Source organism: Camellia sinensis, chromosome 12 (genome assembly GCF_055761805.1).
Source record: "Camellia sinensis isolate YWXY chromosome 12, ASM5576180v1, whole genome shotgun sequence".
Lineage (NCBI taxonomy): Eukaryota > Viridiplantae > Streptophyta > Magnoliopsida > Ericales > Theaceae > Camellia > Camellia sinensis.
The window spans coordinates 33916872-33940757 of NC_138972.1; the positions used below are offsets into that span (position 1 = coordinate 33916872).

General features: G+C 39.6%; 1 protein-coding gene and 2 pseudogenes across 6 annotated transcripts in view; 2 read left to right on the forward strand and 1 right to left on the reverse strand.

The window, feature by feature from the left end:
* The first annotated feature begins 423 nt into the window (after positions 1-423).
* LOC114306844 (putative elongation factor TypA-like SVR3, chloroplastic) overlaps positions 424-23886 on the forward strand; it is a 42769-nt gene continuing 19306 nt past the window's right edge. For 2 of the 5 annotated variants that reach the window (XM_082898324.1, XM_082898325.1), the window contains exons 1-3: positions 443-886; positions 17174-17403; positions 17755-17812. In XM_082898324.1, the coding sequence (XP_082754450.1) occupies positions 658-886; positions 17174-17403; positions 17755-17812 (517 nt within the window). In that variant the 5' untranslated portion in view covers positions 443-657. Of the gene's footprint in view, positions 887-17173; positions 17404-17754; positions 17813-23886 lie in introns of all 5 variants that reach the window. The other 3 variants (XM_082898328.1, XM_082898327.1, XM_082898326.1) reach the window with 3 other exon arrangements.
* Positions 6683-8157, reverse strand: LOC114272655 (WD repeat-containing protein 55 pseudogene; annotated as a pseudogene). Its single transcript, XR_014345974.1, has 3 exons — positions 8081-8157; positions 7705-7921; positions 6683-7615 (listed from the first exon to the last, which is right to left on the reverse strand). The product of XR_014345974.1 is annotated as a WD repeat-containing protein 55 pseudogene (transcript).
* Positions 7592-17167, forward strand: LOC145804449 (pentatricopeptide repeat-containing protein At3g24000, mitochondrial-like; annotated as a pseudogene).

Here is a 23886-nt window from a genome sequence, read left to right on the forward strand (position 1 = left end):
TTTTTTTCTTTTGTTTTCAAATCGCTTAATTAAATATAACGTAAAGATAATTTCACATATAGATAAAAAAAAATTAAAAAAAAAAATCATCATATATTAAAAAAAAAATCATCATATATTAAAAATGTAAAGAAATAAGTAATCGTGTAAATAGAACAACGCTATGTTTATTGGGGTACTTACGTGTAAGTCTTAATAGGTAAACTTATTGTCTAATAAGTCCTATGAGAAACAAATTTCATAAAAAAAAGTTATTAATTAGAAGTTTTAGAGACAATTTATAAAAATTATGACAAAAAAAAGTTATTAATTATTAATTTTTAACGACGTATGTAAAAAATTATCACAAAAAAATTATTTTTAACGATAATTTTAATAAAACTTATATTTAATAAGACTTAATAAAAATTAATTCCGACTATTAGGGGTATTCATAGTTTGGGTTGGAAATGAGAGTGGGAGAGGGCTACGCAATCCAGTTTAGGAAGCAGAGTTTACACAGCCAAGCGAACACTATACTCTCTATTCTATTCATTGTCATCAACGTTTTCAAATTTTCCTAGTTTCAACAACAGCCTCTCACTTGCCCCATCCATCCTCCATTGCTTTCTCTCTCTCTCTCTCTCTGTGCATCGGCTGTGAGAGTGAGCTATAGCAATGGAGATGGCCACAGCCTTACACAGCTCTCCCACTCCTTTCATATCCCTCACAAACCCCAACCCTAAGAGAGGCTTCAGTTTTTCGTCTTCTCTCCTCGTTAATCAACTCTTTGGCCGTACCTTATCTTCAACTTTAACCACCAAACCACCATTCAATTTCCATTCCAGAAATTCAATTCGGACTTCACTCAAATGCTCCGTCTCTGGGGCTACAGAAGCCGTCCCTGGTAATTCCTATTTCTCCATTCTGTTTTTTCCACACTACTTTCCCTCCTCTCTTCATCAATCTCAATTTGCTTCCTTTCATCTTCATACATATATGTATGCATATTATATTAACTGTGGCTACTCTATGAATTTTTGTACATTAAAAGGCTTAAATCATACAAATTGTACAAAAAATTATCACTTGTCAATATCATCACCTATTTCTAATAAACCCACAAATAGTAAATAAATAGAATCTACTTTTCGCTCTTGCTATTGATAAAGTACAAGTGTTAGTATCCACTCATATGTTACTTACTTTTAGTCCTGTTTGTAATGGAAAGACAAGACAAGATAAGAGAAACAAAAGAAATTGAATTCTGGTTTTGATCAGGGCTCTCTTTTTGTTTGAATTGCTGTTTATAGACGGAGCCACTCCTTTGATATTTTGGTAACCATCCAAGGGGTAAAAACTACTTCACACGACTCCATAATCTTTCTTCATGTCTTCCACATTGATGTGTGCTTTCCTCCTATTTGAATTCAAATTCCTTCAGCAACTGTTGGAATTACTGCTTCCAATTGTTCTCGTCTTCCAGCTTGTCTCTTGTTTTGAATTGTTTTTCCAGTTGCTATCCACGTGTCTCCAGCTGTGGTTCCATCTATTCAGAGGATGTTTACATTGCCATGTGTCCTGTCTTTATTGGTGAATTTAATCTAGGCACCAACAGAGTCTATTCGTAACATCACCAACCCCCTAACCAATCAACCCTCCCTCCCTCTCTCTCAGATGTTTGCATATCCTTTATGTCACGCACTGACCGATCCAATAGTGAAAACAGTGATCTGATCCTATGCGGTTTCAAACAGTACTTGGTTCAAATTGGATGAATTTCCTTCCCACCTGAAGAGGTTGGTTCAGTTAATGGTCTGACAGAAAACGTGAATCAACTCGCCCCATGAACAACCCTGATTTCTTAGCATTTTCTTTATAGTTTTTTTTTTACTTGTGCAACAATCTTAGTTACAACTTACAAGGTAATGATGATGTGGAGGCTTTTTAACTACCTAGACCAATTCATGAGCGACCTCAAAAAAAAAACCCATGAGATGAACATGCTAAGTTGCCAACTTTTTAGCTATAAAAATCTTAGTGGAAGTTGTGAACTTGTGATTAAAAAAATGAAGCACCTATCAACCAAGTAAAAATTTAAATTTTTAATGGCTAAAATTTAGTAAAAAGCCATCTTTAAGTCTTTTATTGAGATTTTTAGTCCATGCCAAACAAACTTTTTTTTTTTATTTATTTAAAAAAAGACAATTGTGCATGGAAAAAATCCTCACTCTATAGAGACAACTAGATGAGGCTCCATGAATCGGTAGCTTTTGTAAAACCCCAAACACCATTAGTATTGCGTAGCCGGTGGCTTTGGCTAGGGGGGCACTTTGATCATTAAGTTAGTTGCTTGCAAAGAAAATGAGATAGACAACCAAGAGTGTTCGTGAGTTAAGAGTGTTTGGCGTATCCTTTCTTGTAGGATCAACCTGTATGGCCTCGTTTGGGAACTTGCCTATTTAGTTGACTTTTTGGTTATTTTATGATATGAAAAGAAGTTGTGTTTGGGATGATTTGTGATTTTTTTTTTTTTTTTTTTTTTTTTTTTTTTTTTTTTTTTTTTTGTAGTTGAATAGATGGTTGTGAGAGAAAAAGTGATTGGTTGATGTGTAGAATGTGACATTTTGTCTTATTCGCTATTTTAGCTAAAAAAAAATGTTTTTGCCAAAAAGTCAACAATGGTTAAGTGTATCAACCATTGTTGATACAGATTTGAGTGTCTTGTCCTCCAAGAGTATCAACAGTGGTTAAGTAACTTTTAGTTGACAAACCGATTATCCTTACACTCTCTGCAAGGCTAAATTCCGGTAATGTTCCCCTAGTAACCTGCTCTATTCATGCTGGTAGGATCTTGCTCCCAAAGGTCGTTATTCTTTGTGCCAACCATAGTTCATTTGGGGTGTTATTCTTCCTCCCAACTATACTTTTTTGGGGGAACTATCATTCTTTCTCAGACCATGTCCCCTTTGGGAGTTGTTCTTCTTTCGAGCTGTCGTACAACTCGGGAAGTCAGGGTGGCGTTTTGCCACTGAGCTTTTCTATTCTGCTGGGTTGGCCTAAATGGCTAAAATCGTGGGCGCTGCTTGGCCATGTAGCTTCTTCCCATATAAATGCCAAAAATTAAGTTTTTAAGCTTTTGCGAACAGTTGCTAAACTCAATAGCACTACATACACATGTCAAGAGGCAGCTTTGAAAGAATCCAACTCCTTGACGATTAATTTGTGCAATAAATTATAAAGTAAGTTTTCTATTGATTAATAAATTATGAATATGGGTAAGCATAATATTTAGAACAAGAGAGGAACTACATGGGTAAATATATTTTGTAAACAATAATATAAACCAATATAACACCTTACTTTACACAAGACTGTACAACTTAACTTTAATATCTGTATTTGCTATTATAAAAACACTCATCAAATTTCTCACTACAATTACATACATAAATATCTATGTAGCACGGACACGGACACGTGACACGACACGGACACGATACGGACATGCAAAAATGCAAATTTTTAAAAAATAGGGGACACGACACGCTGGGGACACGTTTAATATATATATTTTTTATATGTTATATGTAAAATTAAAAAATATATACTAATTTTATTTATTTATTTTATTTATTATATGTAAAATTAAAAAATAAATATATTATTTGTATTTATTTATATTATTTATTTACAAAAGAAAGACATAAAAAAGAAAAAAAAGAATAAAAAGAATAAAGGGGGAGAGACAGACATGGTAATAAGAGGGAAGAGAAAATAGAAAAAAAAAAAAAAAAGTGTAAAAAAATATATTGATGTATATTATTGATTGATTTTTGTTATTGATTTCTATTACAATGATTCATGATTCCTATATATAGAAGAGGGTGAGTGTGTAGTAGGTAAGGAGTAGGTGAAGTGGAGGTGGTAGTGGTGTAGTGGGTTAGGTTTAGTGGAGTAGGTTTAAGTGGGTGAAGTAGGTGGAGAGTAGGTGGATTTTAACAGCTTCCCGCAAACTCAAGGGGGATAGGAACTAACCAACTTAAGTTTGGAGAGAGTAACAAAACAAGAAAATACATAAAAATAAAAGAGGATAAGAGACACTGTATGGTCGTGTCAGACCATTGGTGAAGACACTGGATGGTGGTGTCATAACGTTGTAGAGGACACTGTATGGTGGTGTCATAACGTTGTAGAGGACACTGGATGGCAGTGTCAGACCGATGTAGAAGACAGTTTATGGGGTCATGTCGGACCGTTGTAGAAGACAGTTTATGGAGTCTTGCTGGACCCTTGTAGAAACTAACCGGAATCAATGTCGGGACAGTTTACAGAGTCTTGTCAGACCCTTGTAGAAACTAACCGGAATCTATGTCGGGACAGTTTACAGAGTCTTGTCGGACCCTTGCAGAAACTAACCGGAATCTATGTCGGGACAGTTTATAGAGTCTTGTCGGACCCATAAAGGAGCTAACCGGAATCAATGTTGGGACAGTTTACAGAGTCTTGTCGGACCCCTAAAAAGTCGCACCCTCAAAAGGTGTGCCCAATCTTTCAAAAGGCGTGCCATCAAAAGGCGTGCCCAATCCATAAAAAGGCTTGCCATCAAAAGGCGTGCCAAGTTGTCGGCGAGCGCCGAGCGACTCATGATGCGCGTGTCTGCCTCTTCGTCAAGGTCTTTATAAATCGAAGCGGAGGCTGAGGCTGAGGCAGAAAACCCGCTAAAAAACTCTGAAAAAAACTCTTCGTGTTGCTGAGAGAGATAGTTCCTTTTGCTGAGAGAGTGTCTCTAAGAGCTGCAAATCTTGAAACATTCTGTAATACTCGGTTGCCCAGAAAATGGCCTCTTCGTCCCGTAGTCTGCTTACTCTCTTTCCAGACCTCAACGAGTCAACAAGAGAGATAACTGGTGTGGTGGCCCGTGAACCTCAACCAAACACCTCTGATTTTGCTCCGTTGAACTTTTCGATGCGGTCGGTGGAGCAAAAAATGGCGGTGCAAACTGATATTGAGGCCAATCAGTATACTCTGAAGTCATGTGTGGAGACCATGACGGCGGTCACAAACTTGTCGCACCGGCTGCAAAGTAGAATAAATGAGGTGCAGCAGCTAAACGCCCAACTGGCTCTGCTCCAACGCATGTATAAGGATGCGCGAGCAGAGATAAGTGTGCTAAAGGCAGAAAACAAGGAGCTGAAGCGGAAGGCCACTGTGATGTTCCGATTTGGAGGTCCGCCATATGCTGCAGTGGAGGAGTGTGGGGGAGTGATCGTGCCTAGTGGAGTGGGAAACACAGAGGCAACACCGTCAAGGACCGCCCAGGACGGAGGCAAAAAGAAGAGACCGGCGGCAGAGTAAGTCGGTGGGTGGCCGTCTGCAGAAAAGAAAACAAATCTGTTGTTGTGGTGATGGTAATCTTGTGTGGTTTTTGTTTTTGTTTTTGTTTTGTTTTGTTTTGTTTTGTTTTGTTTTTTTTTTTTTTTTTTTTTGTGGTTGTGGTGTAAAATGTGGATCGGGGTGAACCCCTGAGATGAATAAAATATGGTTTGTTGTGCAAATTGGTAAATGGTTTTGGGTTTTTTTTTTTTGTTTTTTTTTTTGTGGAATATAAAAAATAATAATAAGATAATGGAAAAATAGTGATGCTCACTAACGAGTGGTATAATAATGAAATATTGGTGGAAAAAGAAAGATAGAAAAAATAAAATAAAAGGAGGGATAGGAGAAATATATTATAATAAAAATATAGATATATATATCTTAAAATAAAAGAAAAGTGTGAAATAAAAGAAGAGTGGTGTTTGGTCAGACATGGGGGTGATCAAAGAGAATAAAAAAATAAAGGGCTTGAAAGTGGAAAATAAAGAAAAGAAAAGAAAGGGGATCACGTGGTGTACTGCCCAGAAACTTTTTATCATGAGAAAATGCAAGACGCTCGATAGGATATTCTGAATGCTCCGCAATTGGCTGTATTATTCTGTTGGGTAATATGCCTACCAGCTAGGAAGCACGGATACAGATACGGGATACGGATACGATACGATACGGATACGGCGATACGACAAAATTTGAAAAACTAGGATACGGGTACGGCGAGGATACGTTCATAAAAAATATTATTTTAACAATTTTTAGTAATGCAGTATGCATAAAAATAAAACCTAAAGCAAAAGACAACTTGATAAAGAAGAAAGATTCCTATAAAATTAAGAGTCTTCAAGGTCAATAGCTTCAGCTTGTTCCCCTTCATCATTGAATATCACAAGACCTTAGCTAAAGCCAAAAAACCATTCTTAAATAAAAATTTCAGCAAATATACTTTTTTAAGTCATCAATGATAGCCTAGGAAGCACGGATACGAATATGGTGATATGGGGATGTGGATATGACGATATGTCAAAATTTAAAAAAGTACGATACGGGTACAGCGGGGATACATTCATAATTTTTTTTTTTTATATAATTTTAATAATGTAATATGTATGAAAATAAAACTTAAAGTAAATTAATAAATAAGGAGAGGGATTCCTATTAACCTAAAAGTGCTCAAACATTCATAAAATATCCAAAACTAAAGCAAAAGCAAATGCAAATGCAAATGCAAATTAAACATCATCCTTATATGCCAACACCAAAAAAAGAATGAGAGCAGAGAGAAGAAACGTGAGAGAGTGAAAAAGAGAGAGAGAAGTGAGAGAGACAACAAGGATACATCAATTTGACAAATTCTATTACTTTAACTCTCACTATATTCTTCTTATCAAAGAACTAAACAAAATATTATAAGTAATATATAACTTCGAGTATCCGATACTTCAAAATTAAGTATCCGATACTTCAAAATTAATAAAAAATTAATTAAGAAGTATCTGATACTTTTAAGAAGTATCCGATACGTATCCGCGAGTATCCGAGGAGTATCGGTATCCGATAAGTATCCGATACGGATACGTCACCCTTTTTGAAGTATCCGTGCTTCATAGCCTACCAGGCTAATGAGCCCATTCTCAGATCCAGTAATAACTCTATCTTCATCAAGCTTTAACAAAGCATCAATAGAGTTTGGGGATAGATCGACAAAGCGGTCACTGCAGTCCTTGAAAAAACCCCATGAATATAATAGAAGAGTTCCAGTTTGCGTCCCACATATAACTTTTTGACCATTCTTCATGATTAACACAGAAAGCAGCTCGTCTTCAGAAAATTCAGAGCGAGTTTGAACCTTGTTGCTCCGAAGATTGCAAACAGAGAGAGTCCCGTCTCCACTTGTTCCCAATAGTCTTATGGAATCAGATGCCAAAGTCATATCTGAAATGTATTCTTCATGAACATCAAAAGAGTTGCAGCAAGTACGCTGCCTGGTATCCCAAACCTTAATACACCCTTCATCATCTCCAGATGCAATGGTTGACTCTGTCAAGCTGATTATTCGATTGACAGCAGCCCCATGAGAGCTTTCAAGACGAGCAATTGCAGATCCTGTTTCAACGTCCGTCGAAAGAATGGAGCAATCCGGAGACCCCGTGACAATTGCACGACCCTCGTTGATGAATCGAAGGGCCCTACAAGATTCACTATGGGCATGAACTTCCAAAAGCCTTTGAGGCGGAGGAGGAGATCGGAGTTCCGGTGGATGCTACCACCGAGGGAGTTCTCGATTGGTGACGAGATCTAGGGTTTGGTGGCCGTTAACGGCGGTGATGTTGTCGGCGTGCCGCTCTTCACGGTGGTGTCTTGCTGCTGCGACACCACCTTGCTCGCTAAAATGGCGCACGAGCTTTGCCAGTCGGTAGTCAACAGTGAGGGAGTGGTGTCGGCGGTGAACCTTGATGGAGTGGTGTTGGCAGCGAACAGTGAGGGAGTGAGAGAGAGTGCGAAAGCCACGAAGAAGATTCGTGGAAGGAAATGATGGAGCGAAGCTTCTCTTCTTGCAGAGGTACGGCTGTGGAAGGTAGGTGGATTTTAACAAAAAGGATAGAGAGAGAGGGATAAGCAAAGACGAGAGCGAGAGAGAGAATCAGAAAAGCAGAGATGAAAGGGAGGAGAAGAAATGCAGAGACGAAAGGGAGGAAGACGAAGAGAAGAAGAAGGAGAATATCACCTCAGCTTCTTCGATTGACAGGTTAGGCTTCTTTCTCCCTCAATCTCTTTCTCTCTTTCCCTCTTTCTCTGTCTCATCTCCTCTCTCGATCTCTTTCTCTCTCTCTCTGTCTCCTTCGATCTCTTTATCTCTTTCTCTGTCTCCTCTGCAACAGTTAGGGTTTCTCTCTTTCTTTGTCTCCATCGATCTCCTTCTCTCTTCCTCTGTCTCCTCTGCAACAGTTAGGGCTTCTTTGATCCACTCACGCGTGTCTGGAGAGTGTCCCGGCGTGTCCATGGCGTGTCCGACTGGAAAATTTCAAAAAAAAAAAAGGGGGATACGTTAGAGAGAGTGTCGGACACGTGTCTACTGCGTGTCCGTGTCCGACACGTGTCCAACACTCGTACGTGAGGCCTAGGGACGTGTCGGTGCTTCATAGATAAATATATATTTTTTTTAAAATAAAACTTATTAATATATTCGATGGGTGTAATGAGAAATTATGAGGTGCATGTAGAAACTTCCATCTCTAAGACCTTTTTGTTGGAGCCCCTTTGGCCCAATAATTTAACATTTGACAAAATTCCATGTATGCCCTCTTTCCTACTACCTCGTTTCCTTGCTTTGCAAATCATCAACTGCCCTTCCCTCCACTTAAAACAAAGCTAGTCAATGACGCTTTCTATCCATCTTGTAAACTTTTACATAGCAAACAAAACCCTAATTGCAAAACAATCACTTGTGGCATTTTAGGTTGTGAGCAATCCCTGTTCTTGACTGATCACTGGCCACAGTATCTCAAAATCTCAATTGGGTGATTTTCTTCTGGGTCAGGCCATTCATGGATTTTTATTGAAATCTGGTTATCAAAGTGACATCTTGCGAGGCAACAATCTTGTACGCATGCTTGTTAAATTCAATAGATTGGATGATGCACAACAGGTATTTGATGAAATGCTTGATCGGAACACAATCACATGGACCTCTCTTATTAATGGGTATTCACAGGTTAATGATTTTAAATCTGTTACTAGAATGACTCATCATATGCATAAATCTCATGAAGATTTTAATGAGCACACTTGTTCAGTAATTTTGCGGGCATGTGATTCACCATATGAAAGGATTTGTGGTGAACAGATGCATGGTTTTTTCATAAAAAGTGGGTTTTGTGAGGATATTTTTGTTGGAACTTCTTTAGTTTCTATGTATTCAAGAAGTGCCCACTTGGATGATGCAGATAAATTGTTCAATGAGTTGACGTACGTAGATGTTCGGTGTCTGAATTTGATGATTTTGGAACATGGGAATGCTGGATATGGGGAGAAAGCACTTTGGTTCTTTCTTGATTTGCTTCGTATTGGGTTGGAACCAAATGATTATAAATTTACCAATGTAATAAGTGCTTGCAATGGAACTGTAGGCTTGGAGGAAGGCAGGCAACTACATGGACCTGCTCTTAAGCACGGTTTAACGGGTAAAACCTCTGTTGGAAACACAATTATTACAATATATGGAAGGTATGCGTTGGTTGAAGAGGCTGAGTGTATTTTTCATGGAATGGCTGTGAGAAATTTGGTTTCTTGGACAGCTCTTCTATCAGCATATGTGAAAAATGGCCATGTTCACAAGGTGTTTGTTGGGTTCCTAGACATGGTTAACCAAGGACTAAATTTGGATTCTAATTGTTTATCTTGTGTGCTTGACTGCTGTTCAGAGTGCCAGAATTTGGACTTTGGACTTCAAATCCATGGATTTGTGATAAAGCCTGGTGGTGTATGACAAGTAGGGATTGCTTTCCTACAAGTAGTGAGCCCGGGTTAAGTATACTAGCAGCAGCACCAGTAGACTTGTAGGGCTGGATTTGGTGGGATTTTGTGACTGCAGAAGTATTTAAAAAAATAGGAATTTAAGGGTTTGTAAAAGGGTAGGGTTTTGGGAATGAAAACACAAGTGTTTAGGGGCAGTTGGGTGGTTGTTCTAAGCACTATGAATAGTAACCTTGTTGGATAGAAGAAGAAGAAGAAGAGAGAGAGAGAGACAGAGAGAGAGAGAGAGAGAGAGAGGTGTTTCACCCTCACAAGGGATAGATCAATCACACAAACACAATCTCAAATTTTCATAATATTAACTCTACTATTGAATCATTAAAATTACACATCTATTTATAGGCTAAAAACTCTCCTAATTCTATAAAGACTGAAAAATCTAGAAATCCCCTAGATGTTGATTTGTGATTTTGTATCAATTTTAAGCAGAATATAACAATCCCAATCAAACAATCATGACAAAGAGACACAACGATTTTACGTGGAAAAAACCACAATTGGACACCTCCAACTGTGATAAAAAAACCATGGGCAACAGCCACAAAACAATCCACTAAGAAGATTCAAAGGAATTACACAGGTATACTCTCAATTACCTAGCGAATCCACACCTGATTGAACCAACCTCTATGTGCCTCTTCCAACCTGTCTTCACCTCCGAATTGTCTTTACGATGAGCCACCTCGGAATCTACCAAAGCTTCAGGCTCGAATTCTTCAGAATCCACCGAAGAACAACTCTCTCTTTTGTAGAACTTGTAGAACAAACAAGACCTTTGATGTATACTCTTTAAAACATGAGTTGAATACTCAATCAAAACATCAAAGAAAACTCACAAAGTATCCCCAGATATAAACCCTAGAACCCAAAAAGAAGATCTGGAGTAGTAATCCTAAAATCTGACCCAACACGCGAATTTATAGAATCTGTCCCGCGATCTCCGCTCGAGCGCCCAACAGCCCGCTCGAGCGTCTTCAGCAAAATATGCGCGTGATATAACAGAGGTCCGCTCGAGCGCTAGAGAACCCGCTCGAACGCGAAATCACACCTTCCAGTATTTTTACAGACCTGACAAACTTCTGAAACCCAGCATTTTTCGCTCGAGCGGGGTAATGTTCGCTCGAGCGGACAGGCAACTTGGAATGCATTTTTGCATTTTGCTTCGGGGGCGCTGCCCCTCGACCTCGCCGTGGCGCTGCCCCGGACCCGCCAAGGGGCGCTGCCCCCTGGACCCCCGCGAGCTGACCGGGCAGCTCGATCCCCGTCATAATCAGCGAAGTGGCAATCTTGAAAGCATTAGCATCACAAATTTCTCTGAAAAGGTACATTTCGGGTTGGATTCGCATCTAAACACTCATAGCCTCACTGAAATAAAAAGTGCGAAAATAAATACAACTGAAAGGAGTTTTGTCAAACGGGATTGCCAATAAATAAAACCTAACAAAGACTATTACTCAAATTTAGAAACTAAAAATATTTAATAACTACTAGTATTTTAGACCAATTATAACTTCCAATTGTGCTTCAAATATAATAGGAAACTTTAATGACTTCTAATTTTACTTCGATATTAAAATAGGAAATTTAGACTTTTGACTACGAAAATTATTTTAGGCATAATAAGACCCATATATAAGATTCATTTAATAACTTGACCCAAAATAAAACCAATGGATGACCCTTATAACCCATGTCCAACAATTATTAGAATTACCATTATACCCTTAATTACTGAAACCTATTATAATTACATAAAGATTTAAAATTATTCCAAATCTTTAATTCTTTATGCCCTAACTGTGCTTCATGTGAAATTCTAGATTTGTTCTTTTTTTCTTTCCATGATTTTTGTTAAAACCTATCACCTACTTCACCCACTTAAACCTACTCCACTAAACCTAACCCACTACACCACTACCACCTCACCTACTCCACTAAACCTAACCCACTACACCACTACCACCTCCACTTCACCTACTCCTTACCTACTACACACTCACCCTCTTCTATATATAGGAATCATGAATCATTGTAATATATATAACATATATATCAATCAATAATATACATCAATATATTTTACATGGTATCAGAGCAAGGTTAAGAACCTATTCATTCTGCTTCACTGGCGGGCGGCAGCCTCGCCTTAGCCGCCCGCCGGACCTCTACACATACCCAGACTGTAACTTCTCTTACCTCTCTCTTACCTCTCTCTTACCTCTCTATTCTGTCCATTCAAAGCTCAGAAGCGCCGGAAAACCCCTCCGGAATACCACCGCAACAACCGGTGGCGGCCAACTTAACCATCGCAACAGCCAGCGGTTCCTCCAGCTCAAGCGGTAATGGTGCAAATTGCAGTAGCAGCAGTGTGTTTGCAAGTATATTTGCATCATCAACACCGTCAGGAGTTTCACAACCTTCGCACTCACCATCTTCATTCTCCGATATGCTCTGTGCTGTGGCTGGTCCAGAGCACCACCAAACAGATCTCTCGGTTAACATGCGCCGCGAGGCCTCCTTTAAGAATTTTCTGCTTGCTAACGGCCTTGATCGCGACGCTCTGGCCTGTCCTGACGTTCCTAGCGTGATACACCTTCGCGAAGGCTCCATAGCCGAGAAGCTTTCCGAGCTCATATTTTCCGAACAGGTTCGTCGCCGGAGGCAAAACATTGCCGGAATCATCAACGATCTCTGGCATTTTCTCTACCTAGAGATCGTAACTCTGTATTCTTCCTCACAATCCTCTTCTCTTGGCATGAAACCACTCAGTTTTCTCAACCCACTTGAAGATCCAAAGTTTTACAGTGCTTTGAATCAGGAAACAGGGAAGGATTGAAGACAATGAAGCACTGTAACGATTTGATACACATGCATACATCTCTCTTCAAACCCACTATCTTTTTTTTTAATCAACCTCACTTTCTTTAAACCCCACTTTCACTCACACTCACATGGGCTTGTCCCATTCTCCTCTCATCTTTTCAACTTTTCTTTCAACTTTTTTTCCAAAGTATTTGATCTGCCCAAGACGTGGCACAACACTTTATTTTATATATTATTATTATTCTTATTATTTCAACCACAAAAAAAAAAAAAAAAAAAAAAGGCAGAATTGCACACCAAACCTTCCCTTATTTTATTCATGTCAGGCCTCACCCCGATCACCATTTTACATTAAAAAAAAAAAAAAAAAAAAAAAAAAAAAAAACCAAACAAACAAAACCCAAACAACCACATACACAGGCGGGATTTTTCTTCTCTACTCTGCCGCTTGTCTTTTCTTCTTGCCTCCGTCCTGGACGGCCCTTGACGGTGTTGCCTCCGTGCTTCCTAGACCACCAAGCAAGTTTCCTCCTCCCTGCTCCTCCATTACAGCATATGGTGGACCTCCAAATCGGAACATCACGGTGGCCTTCCGCTTCAGCTCCTTGTTTTTTGTCTTTAGCACACTTATCTCTGCTCGCGCATCCTTATACATGCGTTGGAGCAGAGCCAGCTGGGAGTTTAACTGTTGCACCTCATTTGTCCTACTCTGCAGCCGGTGCAACAGGTTTGTGACCGCCGTCATGGTCTCCACACATGACTTCAAAGTATACTAATTGGCCTCAATATCAGTTTGCACCGCCATTTTTTGCTCCACCGACCGCATCGGAAAGTTCAACGGAGCAAAACCAGATGCGCTTGGTTGAGGTTCACTGGCCACCGCACCAGTTATCTCTCTTGTTGACTCGTTGAGGTCGGGAAAAAGAGTGAGCAGACCACGGGACGAAGAGGCCATATTCTGGGTAGCTGAACGGGAAGACGAGGCCATGTTATGGGTTGCTGAGTGTTTCAGAGAAAGGTTGGTTACAGAATGGCAACAGAGTGTTCTAGAATCTCTTTCTCAGAAACGGAAGAGTTTTTTTCAAAGGTTTTTCGGCGGTTTCAGACTGGTTTGCACAACCTCCGCCTCAACCTTGGTTAAATAGCCGAGGCCGACACGCCACTCTGTCGCTCACGTGCCTCGCCGCGTCTCCGGCTCACCTTTTGATGGCTCGACGCTTTCTGTCAGGCACGCCTTTTGATGAAGTGGGCGCGCCTTTTGAGGGCGCGACTTTTGAGGGCTCACTATATATATCCATATATATATATATTTGGGCAGCCTATATACACCATCATACAGTGTATTTTTTAAGGGTCCGACAAGACTCTGTAAACTGTCCCGACATTGATTCCGGTTAGCTCCTTCAAGGGTCCGACAAGACTCTGTAAACTATCCCGACATTGATTCCGGTTAGCTCCTTCATGGGTCCGACAAGACTCTGTAAACTGTCCCGACATTGATTCCGGTTAGTTTCTACAAGGGTCCAGCAAGACTCTGTAAACTGTCACAACAACTGTCACAACATTGTCAGCTACAACGGTCCGACATGACCCCATAAATTGTCTTCTACATCGGTCTGACACCGCCATCCAGTGTCCTGTACACCGTTATGACACCACCATACAGTGTCCTCTATAACGTTATGACACCCCCATACAGTGTCCTCTACAACGTTATGACACCACCATCCAGTGTCTTCACCAATGGTCTGACACGACCATACAGTGTCACCTATCCTCTTTTATTTTTATGTATTTTCTTGTTTTGTAACTCTCTCCAAACTCAAGTTGGTTAGTTCCTATCCCCCTTGAGTTTGCGGGGGGCTGTTAAAACCTATCACCTACTTCACCCACTTAAACCTACTCCACTAAACCTAACCCACTACACCACTACCACCTCACCTACTCCACTAAACCTAACCCACTACACCACTACCACCTCCACTTCACCTACTCCTTACCTACTACACACTCACCCTCTTCTATATATAGGAATCATGAATCATTGTAATATATATAACATATATATCAATCAATAATATACATCAATATATTTTACAATTTTCATTATTCTCCCTGGATTCAAAAAAACTCGACCTCGAGTTTTATAATGTTGAAGTATAAAGATTGTGGAATCTTGCACTTGCAACCATTCAAATTGATTGTTTTGAATGAATGATGAGAAAAATCAAAAAGTTCAATGTTGTCATCACTCCATTGACCACATCGAATTTCTTAGAAATAATAAACTCAATATGAACTTCATTTTCTTGTGAAAAGCAGAAAGTTCAATTGCATTTTCATCATTTTCTGTGGCTTCCTTGGCTTTAGAACCTTGATCATGACGATCTTTCATGCTTTCTTTAGTAAGCAAATTAATTTTTGCCTTCGTTTCTTCAATATCCTCAATATTAGCAACATGTTCATCTTTCTCTTTCATAGTTCAAAATCTTCAACGCTATCATTCTTTTGCTCCTGAATATTAGTCTTCTCTAAAACAGCAACCAACAATATTTCCATGGAAGTTTTCAGTCCATTCAAGGTTGTTTTGATAGTATGCACATCACTTTTTATTGTTGTAACATCCTTCTTAATTATTGTAAAATCCTCCTTTAATATCACATCTTTCTTAGTAGCTCTATAATTTGTTGACGAGGCTTCAAACTTCTAATTTAATTCAATGCTTGTCAACATTGTAATAAAGAAAGAAATTTCATCAAAAGATTGATAACGTACAAGGTAGGATCTTGAAATTCTGATACCAAACTGATGTAGGACGAGTAGGGATTACTTTCCTACAAGTAGTGAGCCCGGGTTAAGTATACTGGCAGCAGCAACAGTAGACTTGTAAGGCTGGATTTGGTGGGATTTTGTGACTGCAAAAGTATTTAAAAAAATAAGAATTTAAGGGTTTGTAAAAGGATAAGGTTTTGGGAATAAAAACACAAGTGTTTAGGGACAGTTGGGTGGTTGTTCTAAGCACTGTGAACAGTAACCTTGTTGGATAGAAGAAGAAGAAGAAGAGAGAGAGAGAGAGAGAGAGAGAGAGAGGTGTTTACTCTCACAAGGGACAGGCCAATCACACACACAATCACACACACAATCTCAAATTTTCATCATATTAACTCTACTATTGAATCATTGAATTTACACATCTATTTATAGGCTAAAAACTCTCCTAATTCTATAAGGACTATTACTCAAATTAGAAACTAAAAATATTTAGCAACTATTAATATTTTAGACCAACTATGACATCTAATTATACTTCAATTATAATAAGAAACTTTAATGACTTCTAATTCTACTTCAATATCAAAATAGGAAATTTAGACTTTCGACTACAAAAATTGTTTTAAACATAATAAAACCCATATATAAGATTCATTTAATTACTTGACCCAAAATAAAACCCATTGGTGACCCCTACAACCCATATCCAACAATTATTGAAATTACCATTATACCCTTAATTACTAAAACCTACTATAATGACATGAAGATTCAAAATGATTCCAAATCTTTAATTCTTGATGCCCTAAATGTGCTTCATGTGAAATTCTAGATTTGCTCTCTTTCTTCTTTCCATGATCTTCATCACCTGGTTTGGTCTCTAATGTTAATGTGGGCACTGCTTTAATTGATTTATATGCCAAATGTAAGAACCTTCAATCTGCAAGATTGTTTCTCAATAATGGTCTCTCGGTCATAAACACTACCTCATTCAATGCAATTTTAACTGGATTTACAGATTAGATGGCTTCTGCTCATTGATAAGGTGGGTAATAAAAATGGGAATTGAGAGAAAAGAGTAAGACAGATTGAGACTGAAATTGAGATAGCAATGGAAAATTATATTAATTTGAAACTAGGTTCCAACTCTGGGAAACGTTAGATCCCAAGCTTCATTACAAAAATTATTCCCCTCCTCTCTTCTTCTCTCCCTTCTTATACAATATCTCTCAACAGTTCTAACAACTACCCCTAATCCCGCTCAACAACTTTAACAGCTTCCGCTAATCCCGCACCAAGTCACTAAGTTGTAATTGATCTGTTATCTGGGTTATCTGGGTCTGTTGTCTGGCCCATCTTCCAGTCCAGCCCACTGTCCAAACCACTGTGCACTGCTCCTAAATTAAGCCCTAAATTAAGCCCCTTGTCTTGGCCCATGGCAGCAGCGTCACTTCTAGTTGCTGGCCTATCACTCATGCCCTCCATGGGCAAGGGAAAGAAGCTGTTTCTCTTTTTAAAGAAATGATAAGTAAAGGATTTCTTCCTGACAAGATTACTGTACTGGCTGTTCTTCAAGCTTGTAGTTACTCCAGTTTATGAAATTATGGGTTTTGCTTGTTCAATGAAATGGAGATGAAATATGGGATTAGACCAGTACTTGAGCATTTTGCTTGTATGGTTGATCTTTTAGGGGGAGCTGGCCTTTTCTCTGAAGCCGTGGATATTATTAATGAAAGCCCTTTTTCTGACTCACCACTTCTTTGGAGAACTTTGGCCCATGTGTGTAAGCAATTTGGGGATCTCAATTTTGGCAAGATGGCTTCTAAATGTTTGCTTGATCTGGAACCAAAAGAAGCAGGGTCCTACATACTTGTTTCAAATATGTATACTGGAGAGGATGTGTTCGATGAGGCTTCCAGGGTAAGGACTGTAATGAATGACTTAAAGTTGAGTAAAGAAGCAGGTTGTAGCTGGATTGAGATAGATAATAAGACCCATTGGTTTGTAGCAAGCAACAAAGATCTCCCAAAAAGTAGAGATATTTATGCGAGATTGGATCAATTGAGGGTTGAGATGGAGCACATATGGTGATAGAACTGATCTATAATTGATTTGGGATCCATTATAAAAACATTTAAGTGAAAAAGTGTCCCTTTTCTCATGTCAAAGAGGAGCTTCAATTTTTTTTTCTCCTCTCCTCGTTAACCAATTCTTTGGCCATGCTTTATCTCCAACTTTAATCACCAAAACGCCATTCATTTTCCATTCCAGAAATTCAATTCACACTTAAGTCAAATGCTCCTCACCAGAGCTACCAAAGCCATCCCTGGTAATTTCAATTTCTCCATATTCTGAATTTGCTTTCATGTGGCTACATATATGTATGTTAGCAATGGCAACTTCAAGTATTTTTAACTTAAATTCTACAAATCCTTTAAAAAGTTCTCACTTATCAATATCCATCTCCAATTTCTAATAAACAGAAACTAATTTGAACTTCTCAAATAATAAATAAATGAGAATTGTAATTTATTTATACTATTGTTTTATAAAAAAGACATGTAAATGAACTTTTACAACTGACCTTAACAAATTTGCATATATACAGCCTGATATGAAATTGTTGCATAACAACCTCACTGCATCTTGTAGAACTAATGGGGAAAAAAAAAACACAGACAGCATAGTCATTTTGATGCATATATACAATCAATTTGTGCACAGTGAAAAGAAATTCCATCTAATTTAGGTTCTATTTTGAATAAATCACACATCAGCTATCATGCCCTCCTAACTTCTGCATGGACAAGTTATTGATAAAAAAATACAAAGTATTATGGCGATTTGTGTTGACATATTATAATCACCGAAAGGCACTTAGCATATTATATTAGCCGAAAGTCTCTAAGATTTGTAATCATTTTTTACGCACTCAGGGATCATCTTGTAATTGTCTTCTTTGTAAACCCTAAATCTTCATTTATAAATAAGGGGTGATATCTCATCATACCCTAAGCTGGTTACCCAAGCTTCATGGTATCAGAGCATTACCTCCAGGGCTAGGGTTAAAAGCATACCTAGTTGGATCATCTGCTGAATCGATCTTCTGCCATCATCATCATTCCGCTTCTTCTTCGTCTCTGCCATCATCATCATTCCGCTTCTTCTTCGTCTCTGCCATCATCATCATTCCGCTTCTTCAGCCCTCATCATCATCTGCTTCGTCTTCGTCTCAGCCCGTCGATCTTCTCCCGCAGTTCGTCGCTCGTCTTCATCAATCGCAGTTCGTCGATCTTCATCGCAGTTCGTCGCTCGTCGATCTTCTCCCGCAGTTCGTCGCTCGTCTCAGCCCTCGTCCTCGTCGTCCTCTGATCTCAAACCAAGGTGCATATAATATATATATATATATATATATATATCCTGATATATATATATAACTATAGCCTGATATATATTTATATATAAATACATGTATATATATAAATAACTCAACATATAAAAACAAAAAACAAAAAAAAAAAAAAAAAAAAAGGAAAACAAAAAAAAAATGGTTTCTTAAGTTTGTATTGTGTATGGTTTCTTAATTTTGTATTTTGTATGTCTTTATAGTGATCATTGTGCTTGTTATCTCACTATCACCTTCCGGGTTTGTGATTTCCACTAATTTGTTGCGGGTTTGGTAGTATTGTATCCATGACAGATTCCACTAGTGTGTCCCCTTCATCTCAAACACCAAAAAGTGAGAATCTCATTCTACCTACTACCATGACTGAGAACCCCAACCCTAGTCTGAAAATCACCACCTCTCTATTTAATGGTCAGAACTACCTAGCATGGTCTCAAAGTTTGACTTTGTTTTTAAAGAGCAGAGGGAAGATGGGGTATGTTGATGGCAGGATACAGGCACCTAGTACCACTGACTCAGGTTATGACCAATGGGAGATTAACAACTCTTTGATTATGAGTTGGCTTATCCATTCGATGGTTCCAGAACTTGGTGAGGGCTACTTGTCTATGGAGACTGCCCAGGACATTTGGGAGGCTGTGGCTGTTACCTATTCCCACAAAGGAAATTTTTCACAGGCATTTGAGTTGCGTCGCTCTATTGAGAGCACACTTCAGGGGGAGCAGACTGTTCTTCAGTACTTCACTTTCCTCACCAACGGCTGGAAACGCCTTGACCACCTGGAAGACTATAAGCCCGTTTGCCCTACTGATTCTATCGGGTACAAGAAGTTCATCGCACGGGAACGGGTCTTTAAATTTTTGGCTGGCCTAAATATGGAGTATGATCCAGTTAGGGGTCGAGTTCTGAGTATGGACACTCTTCCTTCACTGCAAGAGGCATTTGCCTATGTCCAAAATGAGGAGAGTCGTCGGTCTGCTATGATGTCCCCTGTCTCTACTGACCGTTCCGCATTACTGTCCACTCCTCGAGATAGCCTCAGCCTGTCTCCTCCGTCTACTGCTAAGGAGTCTGTATTCTGTGATTATTGCAAAAAGCCGCGGCATACTCGTGAGACATGTTGGAAGCTTCATGGGACTCCATCTGGGGGTCGAAGTGATCGGTCGGGTTCTCGAGGCGGTCGGTCAGGCCACTCTCGAGGACGTGGTTCCTATTCCCGGGCTCATCAGTCTAGTGCCGTTGATACCCTTGATTCTAATTCCACTTCTGCTACCCACTCTTCTGATACTGAGCTGGAGGATGCTTTGCGCCAATTGTTGGACCGCAGATCTTCTACTGCTCTCAGTCCCGCTTCCTCGTCCTTTGCCCGCTCAGGTAACTTAGTACCTTCTCCTTGTGCTTTCCTGTGTCATACATCTTTGCCTTGGATTATTGATTCTGGTGCCTCAGATCATATGTCTGGCTCCTCTGATCTTTTCTCTGCCTATAAGCCTTCTTCAGGTCAGGACAAAGTTAGGATTGCCGATGGAACTGTTTCTTCTATTTCTGGAAAAGGTTTAGTCCAAGTCACTCCTACCATGCATCTATCTTCTGTTCTCCATGTTCCTATGTTTTCTGTTAATCTGTTATCCTTAAGTCGTCTTACCCAGGATTTGAATTGTTGTGTGACGTTTTTTCCTGATCATTGTCTTTTTCAGGACCTTGTCACGGGGAGGACGATTGGCAGTGGTAGTGCAGAAAATGGTCTCTACTTCCTAGATCAACCGGACAAACTTGCTTATTCTTCCACCCCGTCTTCTCCTACACCCGCTGATGTCTGGCTGTGGCATCGGCGTCTTGGGCATCCCTCCTTTCATTTACTTAAGCATTTATTTCCTTCTAGTTTCGCAAATCATCATGTATTTGACTTTCTTTGTGAGTCTTGTCAACTTGGAAAACAACATAGAGCTTCTTTTGCTCCCAGTTTGAATAAAAGCTTAGTTCCTTTTTCATTAATACACTCTGATGTTTGGGGTCCCTCTCGTGTTCTGTCTGTGAAAGGTCATCGCTGGTTTGTTACATTTATTGATGATTTTTCTCGTGCTACTTGGGTGTATCTCATGAAAGATAAGAGTGAAGTTTTCTCTGTGTTTCGCACTTTTCATAAGATGATTTGTACTCAGTTTGGGGCCACTATCAAAATATTTCGTTCTGATAATGGCGGGGAATACATAGATTCTGGGTTAGGACAATATTTCTCTACTCATGGCATTATCCATCAGACTTCTTGTACCAATACCCCTCAACAAAATGGGGTGGCCGAACGCAAGAATCGGCATCTTCTTGACATGGCTCGGTGCATGTGTTTTTTTATGAACGTGTCTCGACCCTATTGGGGCGACGCCGTTCTCACCGCTGCCTATCTTATTAATCGTCTCCCTACCCAGGTTTTGGACAAACAGGCTCCGCTTCACGTCCTCCTCGGTTCTCAGTCCTTGTTTTCTATTCCTCCAAAAATATTTGGTTGTGTCTGTTTTGTCCATAATCACTCTCCCTCTCGTGGTAAGTTGGACCCTCGCTCCCTCAAGTGTGTTTTCCTTGGTTATTCTCCTACTCAAAAGGGGTATAAATGTTACCACCCTTCTTCTCGTAAGTGGTTTGTGTCCATGGATGTCACTTTCTTTGAGTCCCAGTCCTATTTCTTGTCCTCTCCGGTGTCCCCGTCCTCCCTTCCGGGGGAGCCTTGGTATGAAGTGAGTCCTGTGCCTCCTATGGTAGAAGTGAGTCCTGAGCCTCCTATGGTAGAAGTGAGTCCTGTGCCTCCTATGATAGAACCAGTTGTTCTTGCACCACCCTCTTCTACTGGAACTATAGAACCCACTGTCACCAAGAATAAGGATGGACATGTTTATATCCGGGACATCGACAGAAAACAAGTTAACTGGATACACGGGACCGTTTCTGCTACTCCACTGCCATCTCCTGCTTCTGATGAGAGTCTAGGTAATTTTGAATCTCGTGAGTCCATTGATCTTGATGTTCCTATTGCCAAAAGAAAGGGTGTGAGATCTTGTACTCAACATCCTATCTCACAGTTTGTATCATACTCTCATTTGTCATCCTCATATAGAGCATTTGTGTCCAATATTTCCTCTGTTAGCATTCCTAACCATTTTCAGGATGCTCTTGCTATCTCTGAGTGGAAACTAGCCATGATTGAGGAAATGAAAGCACTTAGGAAGAATGGCACTTGGGAATTGACTGAGTTACCTACGGGCAAACGACCTGTGGGCTGTAAATGGGTATATACTGTGAAACACAAAGCAGATGGGTCTATTGAGCGTTACAAGGCAAGACTTATGGCAAAAGGGTTCACTCAGACATATGGCATTGATTATCAGGAGACCTTCGCACCCGTGGCTAAAATGAATTCAGTCAGAGTACTTCTTTCTCTAGCAGCTAATCTAGATTGGCCGCTTTATCAGTTTGATGTCAAGAATGCTTTTCTCCATGGTGACCTCGAAGAAGAAGTATATATGGACATTCCTCCGGGTTTTGAGAATCATCAAACAGAAGGGAAAGTATGCAAACTTCGGAAAACAGTCTCCAAGGGCTTGGTTTGAGAGATTCACTCAGGCTATGTTTAAATATGGCTTCAAACAAAGTCAGGCAGATCACACATTATTTGTGAAACATTCCTCATGCGGTAAGACTACAGCACTTATTGTTTATGTAGATGACATAGTTCTTACAGGCAATGATAGTGGGGAAATACCTCTGTTGAAGAAATATTTAGCCAAAGAGTTTGAAATCAAAGACTTGGGAAGCTTGAAGTATTTTTTGGGAATTGAAGTTGCTCGCTCTAAGGATGGGATATTTATCTCACAGAGAAAATATGTGCTTGACCTGTTGAAGGAAACTGGGATGCTTGGCTGCAAGGCATGTGCCACCCCACTGGAACCCAATCAGAAATTGGGGGATGATGAAGGAGGAGAAGTTGTGGATAGGGGGAGCTATCAACGTTTAGTTGGTAAGCTCATTTACCTATTTCACTCCCGTCCTGATATTGCTGTTGCTGTCAGTGTAGTTAGTCAGTTTATGCATGCTCCTCATCAGATTCACTTTGAGGCTGTCATGAGAATCTTGAGGTATTTGAAGTCTGCCCCTGGTAAGGGTCTGTTTTTTTCAAAGTATGATCATCTTCGTGTAGAAGCCTATACAGATGCTGACTGGGCTGGGTCAGTAACTGATAGGAGATCAACTTCAGGGTATTGCACATTTGTCGGCGGCAACCTAGTTACTTGGAGGAGTAAGAAACAGAATGTGGTTGCCAGGTCAAGTGCAGAAGCTGAGTTTAGAGCTATGGCACAAGGTGTGTGTGAACTTTTATGGATCAAATTATTGTTGAGTGATCTAGGTATTGCTCAGACGGACTCCATGCGGTTATACTGTGATAATAAGGCCGCCATCAACATTGCTCACAATCCCGTTCAACATGACAGGACAAAACATGTTGAGATTGATCGCCACTTCATTAAGGAGAAACTCACTAGTGGTATCATTTGTACTCCTTTTGTTCAGTCTGGTGAACAACTTGCTGACATTCTCACCAAGGGAATTGGGAATAAACCGTTTCATGACATATTAGGCAAGCTGGGCATGAAAGATATCTTCGCACCAGCTTGAGGGGGAGTGTTGACATATTATAATCACCGAAAGGCACTTAGCATATTATATTAGCCGAAAGTCTCTAAGATTTGTAATCATTTTTTACGCACTCAGGGATCATCTTGTAATTGTCTTCTTTGTAAACCCTAAATCTTCATTTATAAATAAGGGGTGATATCTCATCATACCCTAAGCTGGTTACCCAAGCTTCAATTTGTTATCCTTAGCCATCTAAATTAATGCCACTGACTATGCTCTTTCAAGCAGATGATGTTTTGCCGGATAGAAATCTGTTAAAGACCGGTACTCTTTCTTCAATCTTAATGAGTAAAACTAGTGTTGGCAAACAT